The 14,863-nt window shown below is 34.6% G+C and overlaps 2 protein-coding genes across 2 annotated transcripts; one reads left to right on the forward strand and one right to left on the reverse strand.

The window, feature by feature from the left end:
• Positions 1-80: 80 nt before the first annotated feature.
• Positions 81-8,729, forward strand: LOC128175398 (probable ATP-dependent RNA helicase DDX52). Its single transcript, XM_052841000.1, has 16 exons — positions 81-199; positions 314-392; positions 557-705; positions 876-1,061; positions 1,443-1,586; positions 1,823-1,919; positions 2,108-2,180; positions 2,380-2,449; positions 2,581-2,714; positions 3,017-3,107; positions 3,278-3,400; positions 3,561-3,711; positions 4,173-4,248; positions 7,025-7,096; positions 7,804-7,893; positions 8,090-8,729. The coding sequence occupies exons 1-16, from the start codon at positions 113-115 to the stop codon at positions 8,160-8,162; spliced, it is 1,695 nt and encodes a 564-aa protein (XP_052696960.1). The 5' UTR covers positions 81-112; the 3' UTR covers positions 8,163-8,729.
• A 579-nt stretch (positions 8,730-9,308) lies between these two features.
• On the reverse strand, positions 9,309-14,772 carry LOC128175399 (suppressor of cytokine signaling 5-like). The gene is made up of 2 exons (XM_052841002.1): positions 14,663-14,772; positions 9,309-12,590 (listed from the first exon to the last, which is right to left on the reverse strand). The coding sequence occupies exons 1-2, from the start codon at positions 14,736-14,738 to the stop codon at positions 11,320-11,322; spliced, it is 1,347 nt and encodes a 448-aa protein (XP_052696962.1). The 5' UTR covers positions 14,739-14,772; the 3' UTR covers positions 9,309-11,319.
• Between the last annotated feature and the right edge of the window lie 91 nt (positions 14,773-14,863).

Genomic DNA, 14,863 nt, shown 5'->3' on the forward strand with positions numbered 1-14,863 from the left:
TGATTTTTGTGGAAATAAACTTATGTTATAATCTTCACCACAAATCAAGATTATAGCGAGGAATTAATTTCCATCGGGTTCAGTATTTTCTTACTTGTAAACTTCCGGCAGCATGGATGGATTTGATTTGTTTCGAAAATTGGGAGTGGGAACAAAATTTGATTTTAAACGATTTAAGAGTGATGCAAATGTCCTAAATGTAAGAAAAGCACACAATAATAATTTTTGCTCTGTGAATTTATTCCCGAGCAGTGAGTACACCTTAAAAATTTCTCTGTTGACCAAATAAATAATCAATGTTCTGGCATTTCAGCTACTACCAGCTGCTTCTGTGTCGAAGTCTGCTACAAAGAAAGCAAGATTAGATGCTGGTCACGAACAGCAAGAATCTGGTAGAGTAAATCGCTTTCTTCGGTGTTTATTTAGAGTAAAGTGACGTTCCCCACATAAGAAACACATGCAAACTCAAAAATTTGTGACATTGGTCATCTGATGAATTTATACAGTAATTGAAATTTACAAATTTGCATATTCCAAACATTGGTTTTTTTATCAGACAATGAAGTGCAAGAAGCACCAGACGTAAATCATGAAAAGCATACAGAAGAGGGAGACCTGACTGTTTTACAGGGGCTTAAGAAAAAAGGAGAAAAACAACGCACAAAGAAATCTAAACAGAGCTTTGCTCAGATGAAACAAGAAAAGGTATATGATGTATAAGTCATAGCATATTTGACAGTCATGCCATATTTGACATCTTTTAAGAGAGAGGAAAGATTAAAATTATGGGATTTTTTTTTTTTTGCAAATATGAGAAAAAATGTTACACATGTATGTGAAGTAAGTTTTTATTTTTAGTTTTGTTTTGTTTCCAGATAAACCACATAAGAAATAAAAACAGAATTCATTGTTTTGGGCAAGATCCGCCAAATCCTTGTACGAGCTTTGAACAGTTAGCCGCTACTTATGGACTTAATCCTCAGATCATCAAAAACATTGCTTCCATTGGATACACTCAACCAACTCCCATCCAAATACAAGCTATTCCAGCAATGATGGATGTAAGTATATTTAAGTAATCATATCTGTAGTGCATGTATTACCAGGTAGTCTGTTACATCACTGGTGTTAATCAACTGTTTGTTACTGCTGCAGTAACTGTAATCTAATATGGCAACATTTAAAAAAGGGCAAGAAATTTTCAGGTCAATAATGATCCTTACCTTATTGTTTTCTTTTCATGGGCTTTTTATCTTTATTGTTTTGTAAATATATGATAAGCAAAATATAAACCAGTAGCAGGACATCAGTTTGCTGAATAATGAACAGAAGTTTCATGAACTATGGTTACATACAGTGTACACTTTATTTGTAACATCAAGAAATAAATTTTAATTTTTCTTTATTGTGAATTGATTTCTACAATTTTTTCTAATTCTCAGAGGAGAGAAATATTGGCTTGTGCACCCACAGGATCAGGAAAAACGGCAGCTTTTCTCCTTCCCATCATGCATCACTTGAAGGAGCACAAAAAGAAAGGCTACCGAGCTCTGATACTGGCTCCGACCCGCGAGTTAGCCAAACAGGTCGACACTTACCTAGTTTATCCTATCCCTTCATTCTATACATAGATAATCATAACACAGCTAGAATTGTAAAAGAGAAATATACCCAACGACTTAAATCTAAATACATTTAACTACATCAATGGTTTATTTTTAATTTCAAATAACATGCATTAAATTTTGGGAGTTTTATCAGGTTTATGAATTTTTCGAAAATGCTTATGACATATTTCTGGAATTTTTTATATGATTAACAGATATACAGAGAGTTTTTAAGATTATCAGAAGGTGTAGGACTTAAAGCTCATTACATTAGTAAGTCAACAACAGAAAAAAGACTGGAGAAAAAATATGGTAGGTATTCATAGGCTAAACTATCATGCATGTGTCTAATTTTTTCTTGTGAATCATTCAGTGACATTTACATGTATGTAGCTGTCTGACAAAATGGTAATGCATGTACCATTTTTGCTTTTAATGTAAACATAGTGGCCCTTTTATTGTTGTATGGCACATATACAAATGAAGTGTCCTACTTACAGATGTGTTGGTTTCTACCCCCAATAGACTGGTGTATATGTTACAAGAGGATCCTCCCCTTATCAACCTCAGTCAGTAAGTACCCACCATGTTACACTTATTGAGTGTTCCTGAATAACTCATTATTTTACTTATCTTCTAATATTTACTAGAAAGTATTACATTTAGATTGATAGAAGACTTATAAATTGTAGACAAAAACAACTTTTTTTAAGCCTTTTTACGCATTGTATGTATTTTACAATAAGGGCATGTATTATCACTGTTATTTCAGGGTGGAATGGCTGGTAATTGATGAATCAGATAAATTGTTCGAAGACGGGAAAACTGGCTTCAGAGATCAGGTACATTTTGCCATTAAGATTTTATGCATAAAGAATTTACTGCAAAGTTTTATTAGTTTTTAAAAATTGTCATGACATGATACATATGTTACAGTTGATCATTTATAAACAACTCTATACTTGTGTTACAGTTGGCCAAGGTTTATCAAGCCTGTAACAGCAATAATGTCAAACGAGCCATGTTTAGTGCGACCTTCGCCGTGGAAGTAGAAGAATGGTGTAAACTGAACTTGGATAATGTGTTACAAGTGTACATAGGAGCCAAGTAGGTGCTCTTGTTCACAGCCTACTCTGCTGATGAACTAATTTTTTTTCTTTGCTCTACCATATATACATGTGCCGGTACCCATTTATTGGGTTTGTAAAACCAATGTTGCTGTTTTTTTTAAATTCCTTGTTCAATGTTAATCCAACTGACAAAGAGACTATAAAACAATTAGACAAATTAGACACCATAAGAAAATTTAAATTTTTTCTTGATGTTTCCATACATGTATATACCGGTAGCTTACATTATACACAATGAAGTGTACCAAACAGCTCATGTATTATTGTGCCTGTTTTTAGGAATTCTGCTACAACAACAATAGAGCAGGAACTAAAGTTTGTGGGAACAGAATCAGGAAAATTACTGGCAGTTCGTGACATCATAGCAAAGGTAAACCAAATTGTTGAGTAACTAGTTCCTTCAACATAGTTCACATTTAAAATAGTAAAAAGTGTTTGCAAATACATGTATGCAGATTGATACTAAACAGATAGAAGTAAACAAATGTTGACAAAAGTTGATTATTGGCTTCAATTCAATCAGGTGAATTTTTTTTGCAGGGAGTTCAGCCTCCTGTCCTAATATTTGTTCAGTCCAAGGAAAGAGCGAGAGAACTTTTCCATGAGCTGATTTACGACGGAATGAATGTGGATGTTATTCACAGTGATCAGACACAAGAGCAGGTAAATTAATCCCCTCGCATCTGCAAAATTTCAGGGACTTTTATGGTACATGTATATTGGTCTTATTAGGAATCAAAAGAGACATGACAGTAAGAATTTTTATACAAACATTATCACACTAATGATTTTTCAGAGAAGAATAAATTTAATTTAATTGTAGAGAGATAATGCTGTCAAAAATTTCCGCTCAGGGAAGACTTGGATATTAATCTGTACGGAGTTGATGGGAAGAGGAATGGACTTCATTGGAGTTAATCTGGTCATTAATTATGATTTCCCCAACAGTGCCATCAGTTACATTCACAGAATAGGTAACTGTTATTAAAATTTGTTGTAGAAAATCCTGTGACTTCTTTGACGTGATACACAGTATAGTGTTAAACAATAAATTTTTACGGAAAGACTTAGAGTACACATCCTGAATAGAATTCAAAGTTACGGATGTCACAAATGATATATATTGGAATAAATAAAGGGAAAAGAATGAATAGTATATTGTTTTTTTTGGTGGGCCTACAACAAATAAATAGGTACTTATAAATACCTTTTATGACCCTTTTATCTGTCCTGTTTTAAATTAATCTTCAACATCTGATTTAAAAGATTTGAAATAATATATGTTTTAAAATTTAATGGTACTTAGTATCTATCTAGTGTTTACTTTTCCGAACCAGACAGTGCAGTTGTGATGAACTGTATTGTGAAAGCATTCACCTGCATACCTACCATTATTTTATCATTAACCCTCTGGTTTTGTTTTTCCTGGCTTCAGGTCGTACTGGAAGAGCTGGGCGGTCGGGGAGAGCCATCACATTCTTCACGGAGAATGACTCCATGTACCTCAGGAGGTGGTGTATTGATTCATCTTTGTTAATCAAATACTGTAAACAAATTTTTATTTGCGTGCGAGAAATGATCGCAAAGTTTGTGAGAGCCTCCTCGTCAATAATATTTCTCACTACAAACCATTCATTGTCATATGGCTATAATAAGAACAGACATGATGAATAAAAGGACTGATTCCAAAAAATTAATTGTCACGAACCATTTTTAGCTCACCTGAGCCAAAGGCTCAAGTGAGCTTTTCTGATCACAATTTGTCCGTTGTCTGTCGTTGTCGTCGTCGTTGTTGTTAACTTTTCACATTTTCATCTTCTTCTCAAGAACCACTGGACAGATTTCAACCAAATTTGGCACAAAGCACCACTAGGTGAAGGGGATTCAAGTTTGTTCAAATGAAGTGCCACGCCCTTTTAAAAGGGGAGATAATTGAGAATTATTAAAAATTTGTTGGTATTTTTCAAAAATCTTCTTCTCAAAAACTATTCAGCCGGAAAAGCTTAAACTTGTGTGGAGGCATCCTCAGGTAGTGTAGATTCACATTTGTTCAAATCATGGTCCCTGGGAGTAGGGAGGGGCCACAAGAGGGGGATCAAGTTTTACATAGGAATATATAGAGAAAATCTTTAAAAATCTTCTTCTCTAAAACTATTTGGCCAAAAAACCTCAAATTAAAATGGGAGCATCCTAAGGTAGTGTAGATTCAAATTTGTTCAAATCATGGTTCCGGGGGGAAGGGGGGGCCACAATTGGGTGATCAAGTTGTACATAGGAATATATGGAGAAAATCTTTAAAAATCTTCTTCTCAAAAACTATTTGGCCAGAATAGCTCAAATTTAAATGGAAGCATCCTCAGGAAGTGTAAAATTGTTCAAATCATGGTCCCCGGGGGTAGGGTGGGGCCACAATTGGGGGATCAAGTTTTACATAGGAATATATAGAGAAAATCTTTAAGAATCATCTTCTCAAAAACTATTAGGCCAGAAAAGCTCAAATTAAATTGGAAGCATGCTCAGGAAGTGAAGATTTAAGTTTGTTCAAATCATGGTCCCTGGGGGTAGGATGGGGCCACAATTGGGGGATCAAGTTTTACATAGGAATATATAGAGAAAATCTTTAAAAATCTTCTCCTCAAAAACTATTAGGCCAGGAAAGCTCAACTTTGAGTGGAAGCATCCTCAGGTAGTGTAGATTCAAGATTGTTTAAATCATGGTCCCCGGGGGTAGGGTGGGGCCTTAATAGGGGGATCGTGTTTTAAATAGGAATATATAGAGAAAATCTTTAAAAATCCTCTTCTCAAAATCTTTTTGGCCAGATAAGCTCAAATTAAAATGGAAGCATCCTCAGGTAGTGTAGATTTAAGTCTGTTCAAATCATGATCCCCGGGGGTAGGGTGGGGCCACAATTGGGGGATCAAGTTTTACATAGGAATATATAGAGAAAATCTTTAAAAATCTTATTCTAAAAAATCTATTAGGCCAGATAAGCTCAAATTAAAATGAAAGCATCCTCAGGTAGTGTAGATTCACATTTCTTCAAATCATAGTCCCCGGGGGTAGGGTGGGGCCACAATTGGGGGATCAAGTTTTACATAAGAGTATATAAAGAAAATCTTTTAAAAAATTTCTTTTAATAACTATTTGGCCAAGAAATCTCAAATTGGCGTGTAACCATCCTCAGATAATGTAGATTCAAGTTTGTTCAAATCATGGTCCCTGGGGGTAGGGCGGGGCCACAATGGGGGATACATTTTTATACATAGAGAAAATCTTTAAAAGTCTTCTCCTCAAAAGTATTCGGCCAGGAAAGCCCAAATTTGAGTGGAGGCATCCCCAGATCATATACTTTCAAGTTTGTTTAAATAATAGTCTAAGGGTAGGGTGAGGCCACAATGGCCACAATGGGGGATGAAATTTTACTTAGGAATATATAGAGAAAATCTTTCAAAATCTTCTTTTTAAAGACTATTTGGCCAGAAAAGCTTAAACTTGTGTAGAGGCATCCTCGGGTAGTGTAAATTCAAGTTTGCAAAATCACAGTCCCTAGTGGTAGGGCGGGACCGTGATGGCGGTTTGAATTTTTACATAGGAATATATAGAGAAAATCTTTAAAAATATTCTGGGAAAGTTTTTGGTCCAAAACTCAGTATGAAAGCACAGGTTATGAGATTAAAGGTAGATTTAAGTTTGATGAAACCATGATTCCCTAGAGAATAGTGGGGCCACGAAATGGAGGGGGGGGGGTATATAGGAATAGAGAAAAATCTTAGAGGTACAACAACAAAAGGGGCTTGGTATTTACCAAAAAATAAGAGGTGGATAAAAATTGGCAGATTTTCAATTATTTTTTAGCAAGATCTACTGTACTCAGTTGTCAAGATATTTTGATACTGTAATGCTAATTTGATCAGAATTAAGGCAATTGTTGCTCAGGTGAGCGATGTGGCCCCTGGGCCTCTTGTATTTCTAGTGTCGGTATATCGCGAAATAAAATAGTTGCTAATAAAAGTTGGTTTTTAGTATATGATGTGGTGGGGTATATATGCACTTATAACAGTGTGCCAGCATTGTTCATATAGACATATGTACACTCCATGGTGGTAGACTATAAAATCCCTGAAGTGCATCTGTTCTTAGTCATTAACTAAGATGGACTTGCATTTGTACAGGAAACTTGTTATTCCTTCATTTTTCACTCAAATAGGTAATTTATTAAGAACATTTAGCTATCCGCACTAACACAATCAAATTTTTTTAATGATTACTTTTATTCTCTATTTCAGCATTGCTCGAGTGATGGTGAATGCGGGATGTCCCGTCCCTAATTACATGTTAGATATGAAACGTCCAAACAAGTAAGATAGCATAAAGTACATCCAAACATATTATTCCTAAATAGCACACACGGTATACTTAGCTCACCTAAACCAAAGGTTTTTAGCCATAAGTTCAAGGTTCTTCCTTATAACAACCATTGTAAGGCATCCATCCACAAAATTTCTCATACCTCATAACATGCTAGATATGAAACGCTCAAACAAGTTATATGCTCTAGTGAACTTTCCTGATACTGTAGATTCCTTATTTTACGCGAGTTCTTAATTCGTCGATTTAACGGTTTTCCATCAAAGCGCGAGAACATAAAATCGCGAATGCTGAAATTTTATCATATTTTCATGTGGTTTACATATGTCTGAAAATTAAAAGTGAGTTATAAAATTTGTGAGACGGGCTTCTCGCGATTTTACGCGGATAATAATTCCTCATGTTTAATTAGGAATTTACAGTAATACCCATTTTTTTTCATCCATTTGTCTGTAAACTTTTTTATGTTTGACTCCTTCTCTAGAGCCAAATTAGTCAATCCATTGATAAAAAGGTCTAAATTAAAAAATAAAGTGACACTCCCATAAAGAAGATATAATAATAAATCATTGAAAAATGATAGCTGTCTTAAATTATCTTCTATAAACATTTTTGTCTTATATTTACTCAAAGTAACAATGTGTTTACATAACTTTTTTCTGTTTTGTTTTTATTTTCATTTTGTTTTATTTTCAAGAAAAATAAGGAGAGCTGCTAAGAGAGTTCCAAAGCGAGATCGAATCTCAACCGTCTCTCAGTATGACATTGATAAACTCAACAAGAAAAGGTTTGTTTTTATGTTTCTGTTAGTATTAAATACCATTTCAATTACTCTCTTAATAGAATATGGTAAAATTATTGTGAAACTTTGAGATTAGTATCAGGGGTATATCCTAACATGCAGTGTTTACTGGTATGTATTTGTGTAGCCGATATATTATTTTTTTTCTGAAATATCAATTGTTTGATTATTTGTTCTGTAGGAAATACATATCAAAGGACAAGGGAAAATCAAATAAGCGAGCAAAACTGAAGAGAGGTGCAGAAAAAAGTTGAAATTGGATTCCACAGTGCAGAAACTTTACATAACCCAAGGACTTTGATAAATTAAGGTTTCTGAGTCTGCAAAGATAATACAAGATTAAGGTTAACTTTTCAATTTTACCAGAAGAAAATGAAGTCCAGTTACATGTGTGATGGTTATCAGTGAAAAGATTCCCTTTCACTCCTGTATACATTAGAGAGTGTATGTTAGATTACAAAACTACAATATGAATGTTGGAAAAACCTTGTTTGATATGGAACTATTTGTCCGTTAAGATTAGCATTAAGTATTTTTACTATGCAAATGTCAATCGGATAGTAAAACTTGTATAACATTAAGCCCTCTTAAGTATATTTGCTCCTAGGCCATGTTGTTTGACCAATTCCATGAGAACCATCAGCTTACCAACTTTAGAATAAACTTCATGGTCAGAATAGCCAAGAGAAATAGATATTCATGATTGATTGTCAGGTCATACGTCATGAAGGTTACTTCAACATGTACTGGTATTATCAATATGGCATATCTTGTTTTGTGTAGAACTGGATGTCAGTTAATAAAATTGTCAGTATATTTCACATCAGTCTTTAATTTTTGATACTTGGTAACTGTAATTTACAAAAATCAGAAGAAGGAAATAAATGATGATTTTTCTGTTTAAATTCAAGGAGCTCCCATCTATGAAAAACCCACCAAGTCAAAATACATTTTCGCCCTTCAACACTTGCAAACAGTTTCGCCCTGTGTTGAATTCGCCCAGACGCTGTTGTGTTTTAAGAGTGATAATATGAGGCATGGGAATTCACCCAGTCTTAAATTTGCCTGCCAACAACGAGGGCAAAAGGGCTGAGTGTTTTCCTTTATACTGAACTGGTATATCCAAGTACAGTCAGACCTCGTTATCTCGAACTAGATGGGACTAGTTAAAAACTTCGAGATATCAAGGGTAAATTACTAAAAGTATAAGTGGTTGAGACTTACAACTCACTTCGACATATCCATTGTATTCGAGATATCAGTGTTCGAAGTTCAACTGTTTTGTTAAAATAAACAAAGATTTCGATAATACATGTATTTTTTTTTTTTTTAAATACATGCACAGAATGTTTTCTCTGGTTAGTCCAACACAAAATAGCAAAACAAAACAAAAACAATAATAAATGACTGAAGCTAGTTTATTCATAATGGCACAAATACAACCAATAAAGCATCAAACAGCTCGGTAAACGGTGTGTTATTGCACTATCAATGCAGGTTTTACTAGGGGAGGACTCGGCTAGCATTTACTTGAATGTTACACAATGAGTCAAATCAAATCACTACTAACTTTTCAACACAATCCTTGCTCATTCTAAGCTGTTGCTAACATACTGTTTTCTTATTTACACAAAATCAAAATACATTTAATTGCTGGAGGAGGAGGAGGAATGTTTTGTTCAAATGTCCAAAGACCAAATGTAAATGAAACATCCAACAATTGGGACAAATGTGTTGCGTGATTGCAGGGCAAATTGACAAAGTTAGGTGAAACATGATGTAACAACATTTGTTTGATTTAAGTCATTTATATGTTACATATGTAATTATCTATCGACTTAAACTTCATCAAACTATATCAAGAGCTGGACCTCAGTAATTGGAGAAAAAATAATGGACAGGTAGTGTGTCAAAATCATATTTCATGAATGTTTTTTTACACTGGGTGATTTGCTGTAGTGGTATTTAGAACGTCCAATTCAGTACATGCAGTGATTTCTTATATTTCTGAGAAGAATCCACTGGAGCTTGTGCACAATGTTGTTCTGAATTTAAATTTGATACTTGTCATGACTTTCTTTAAAATTTTGGTCAGAATTAAAAGACTAAATTGTGAAATTACTACAATATATTCAGTACATCTTGAGAATTTCTTTGCTGTGGGTAAAGTCTATTTTCAATACCTCAGCAAATACGTTTTTAAGAACAAGGAAATGTGCAAAAGATTATATGTACAAGTACTTCCTTAAAACAGTTACATGGCTACAATAGTTAATATTTACACAAACTATTGAATTGTTATATGTTACAGCACTTGGTAGTACAGGTACTTGGCCATATAATTGACTTATTCCCACGCAAAATATCAATAGACAACAAAGTTTGCAATATTAAACAGACCCTTTTTGGTTGTACATCAATGTCGATTATGATTTCAGTCTTAAAATGTTAACAAAAATGCAACAGGTCAAAAAATACAAGTTACAACTGTGCCCTGGGGACAAAAAACCAAAATCAGCTCACTTTTTATCACATTCTTACTTTTACACATTCCTCATGTATAAGAACATTGTCTCAATGCATGACCCAGAGACCACATTGCTCTCCTCTATCTGTAACCTTGTAAACTCCAAATGTTGGTGAGAGCTGGATATTGTTGGGGTTGTTGAAACATTCTTTGAATTCTACATGCAGTATGCTTAGACCGCAGAATGGTTATTGACATTAAACTAAAATTTAATTATAACATCAATCTCCAACTATGCTTTACTCACAATGGACATGCTTTGATTAAACTATAAGATATTTTCTTCTGGTGCATCCATACCCCAATAGGGAAAGATTGCAAATTTGTCTGTGGTTTGTGGCATTGGTAAATATGAGAACGTGATGAAAAGTGAGTAAATTTAAGTTTTTTGGGCCATTAAGAGCCAGATTTTTCACTTTTAGAAAAAGTTCGCTTTAAAATCCCAAAACGGTATGGTTTTAAAAATAAATATATATATAACATTAGTTCACATGGGGTAACAGGAACCAATTACAATACACAGAGTAAATTCCTGATTTCCATGTAAATATGTCATGATTTGAGGAAATTTAAAACAGAAAGTACAGTATTACCCTTCATCCATAAGGTAAAAAATCCTTATAAAATTTTTTGAAAAATTTGCTGTGAAACAGCAACAGTACCAACAAGTACAATACCAGTATACACTATATAAAGCCCTTAAAAACAAGGGAGATAGTAATAAATATGTCATTAGACAAAATATATTCTACTTTTACTGTTGGTGTCCATTTTTCAAATATGAACATGATCCAACAAATAATGCACCAGTCTGAATATTATGATCCAAGTCCACTTTGAGTCAAAGTCTAATGCCTCTAGAATCATTCACACAGTTTAACGCTTTAAGCCATGTCATATCTGCGTGTGCGTATCTTTTGCCTGTAATGATAATATCTCATGTAATCTCTCAACTGCCGTGGAAGGGGCAGCACGTTAATGTCGTCGTATGTTATACGATCACAAATAATTGATCTGCACATGTGCTGAAGACTAAAGGGATCTGTACGATGCAAGGGAGTGGTAAGCAATGGCTCAAAAAACATGCAAACGCTGGCATCTTTATAATGTTCTATTAGACCACAAACTGTTTCTGATGCAAAAACACCTGGGTCATGGGAATCAAAGCTGAATTTGTGGTTCCACTGCTCAATTCTTGCGTGCAAAGATCGCCCATATCGCCGGAAGCTGACTGAAAACAGGTACTCCTCTTGTGCACTGTCTCTCAACAAAAAGGTTCCCTCTGGCTTTTTATCTAGGAGCTTCTCGGCCTGGTAGCGATCCATGACTCCCCAGTAATAGCTACAGTTGGTTATGCTTACAATGTCTGGCACTAGACAATGGATGTAGTCGACTTGGGAATGTGGGCGGACTGAGGGGGAGAGAATGCTGGAATGTGTAGGCAACATTGAGAAGGAACCATATTGCCAGGTTTCCGCAAAGGAAGAGAAACTATTTCTCTGGGTTAAAGGCTGGGGGCAGTCATATTCCTCATCTGAGGATGAATCGGCTGATTGAGGTATCAGAATACAAGCATTTTGTACATCAATGCCCTCCTCCATTTCTCGAGCTCGCTGTTGAATTCTTCTCTGATCAATGTCTTCTGTTGGGTAAAGTTCATCAAAATTAATGGGGCGTAGAGTTACAAACACTTCCTGTGGTTGTGCAGAAGCACCTGCACTAGTCTGTTCAATGCCACTTTCACTTTCATCTGATGACTTTCTGAATGATGTGCACACAATGCTCCCCGTAGAATCATTCTCATTTGTATTGTAATTTGACCTTTTTGGTACATGCAACTTTCCTCTGAGCTTCAAAGTCCAAAATTTCTTGCGTCCTTCATTGGGTTTTTTGCGTCTGTTTTGTGTTTTTTTGGATAAAGATAAATTTGCCATAAGATCTGACCCATCGTCACAGTCTGACTGATCTGATGTCTGAATGAAATCGCTAATGCTGTTTAAGGAGAGCTGACTTCCACAACAGAAGAAAGGCCGTACAGAGGACCTATGAAGCCGATGTCCTCCGAGATTGATCGGGACTCTCCTCCTTGTATTCTCACTGGAGGAAGCATTGCTTGGCAGTAATTTTTCTGCACTATTTCCAGCAAAGCCCTCATCTGAAATATAAATGAATCAATTAAAATCAACAGCTGCCTCTCATTTTGCCATCAAAATAATGAAATAGATATTATCTAGCAACTGCACCCAAAAAGTCACGTTTACTTCTTAAACCATGAACTCCATATATCGAAGTTGACAAGGAGGTCCAAAAGGGAGATAACTTGAAGGAATGCTATTCCAAGACATTTTTTTTTTATTTCAAAACCTTAAAAACTTTCAATGCTTTTGAATGAACATTGATACTTCATTCAGAGGTCTATTTTCTGTGCTCATTTGATGAATTGCTCTTTGCTGTGTTGACAAAAATAAAACTACTACCTGTTTCCGTTAAAATTAAAAATTGTTTACTGAATCTCCGCCTAACATTCACATGGTTTAGGTTATTAAAAAAAAATTATAACTATTAAATATTTATAGATTTGCCTGTATCTGAAAAACATTGAATTTGCAAACGTAACAGGTGGTGAAAATTCAAGTCTCAGCTAGCCAGGATTCAAACCCAAGGCCTCTTGCAATCTGTGCCAGCACCTAACCACTGGGTAACTAAGACCTGATACTGTTGATTCCTAATAAAATGCAGGAAATTAATATCCAGGCAAACTCCTCTCATTGATTCTAAAATCTTGCATTTTTTTTTCTTTAAAGCTGTATACTAAATGTAATCAATACAAAAGTTCAGCGCTTTATGTTCTCATGATTTAGTAGAAAATGGCAGGATTGGGGAATCAAGTACCCCTATACAGTAAGGAAGAGACCAGGTGACATACTCCTACACTTGGTAAAATTCTCAAATTTTTATGTAGAAAAATGCAAGTTAAGGAAATGCTACAAGGCATGTGTTGCATTTCCTTGGAAATAACAGAGCATGTGGGTTTTGAACATATGGTGCCAAATGTAATAGGTGGGGAAAAAGTCAAGACTCAACCAGAACTTGAACACAGGGCCTCTGGAATACCATGCCAGCACTCTAACATCTGAGCTAAGAAGACTTGATATACTACAGACATTTCATGAAAGGATGCTGCTATGTAGCTCAGACATTGTGTAAAAATAGATTGAAACTATCATTTCTAAGGTTTACTTGGTTTAAATGTGTATGGCCAAATACAACGTCTCTTAATTCTTAACGATCTGTGACTTCAAGTTAAATTTATTGTCAATGAGTTGTTTGTGAGCTGTCATTGAACAAATGATTATTTCCACCAATCAACTGTTAATTGACAAAATGTTATGGTATCAAGGAATTCGCACAAAATGAATATGTAAAATAAATATCGAGTTTGAAATTTTTTTAGTCAAAGCATTATAAACAGGTTGAACCAGCATTAAACAGGTTGGGACCAATCTCCCAAATGGGATATAATAGCCCGTTTGGGCTATAATAGCCCAAATGGGATATAAATTTAAAGTGCAAAAAATAAAAAATTTTGATATAACTACGCATTAGAATAGATGAAATACAACAACTTTTGGTAAACAACTTTTTCTGTAGCTGTACTATTATGGATATTGATCCCTCAGTATATCAAAAACTTCTTGGGGATCAATCTTACAAACTATAGACATATAGAAAAACTTCTTATTAATAGCCAAAAGTTGTTGCATTTGATTCCCATTTAATGCGGATTTATGTCAAAAATTTAAAAATAAAAAAAAATTTTGGCACTTTAAATTTATATCCCATTTGGGTTATTATATTCCAAACGGGCTATTATATCCCATTTGGGAGATTGGTCCCAACCTGTTAAACTGTGTATATACCAAATTATTTAAGTGTCAAGTAGTAAATTTTAAAGAGTGGCTATGCAATATTAAATTTGTTACGCATATGAAGGGATCGATAATCATTAACATAGTCTGCATAAGTTTTATTCTGAAGAGAAAGTTGACCAAATAACTGAAATATCATCAATTAGGTAAAATATAAACAAAGAAACATGCTGTCAGAACAGTGATAAATAGTGCAAATGATGCAGTTCTCGGTCTTACACAGTTCAATTTATCTTTGATAAGTGGAAAAAAATAATAAAAAACAGGCAAAATATAGACCAAAACATAAAAAACATACCATTAGACATATTCGCTCTGATCAAGGCATAGGCATTGTCGCAGGAAGTGAAGAGGAGTGGAGGGTGTGATGTCATATTCTAATAATGTAGGTGTATGGTCTATTCGTTGCCAGCAAAAAATCAACCCATGAGTATTTTTAACAATCATGTTTTCACTCCTAAAAAAGTCAATCTATGTTGTATTACTTTTCAAACTGAAC

This window comes from Crassostrea angulata, chromosome 3 (assembly GCF_025612915.1).
Source record: "Crassostrea angulata isolate pt1a10 chromosome 3, ASM2561291v2, whole genome shotgun sequence".
Classification (NCBI taxonomy): domain Eukaryota; kingdom Metazoa; phylum Mollusca; class Bivalvia; order Ostreida; family Ostreidae; genus Magallana; species Magallana angulata.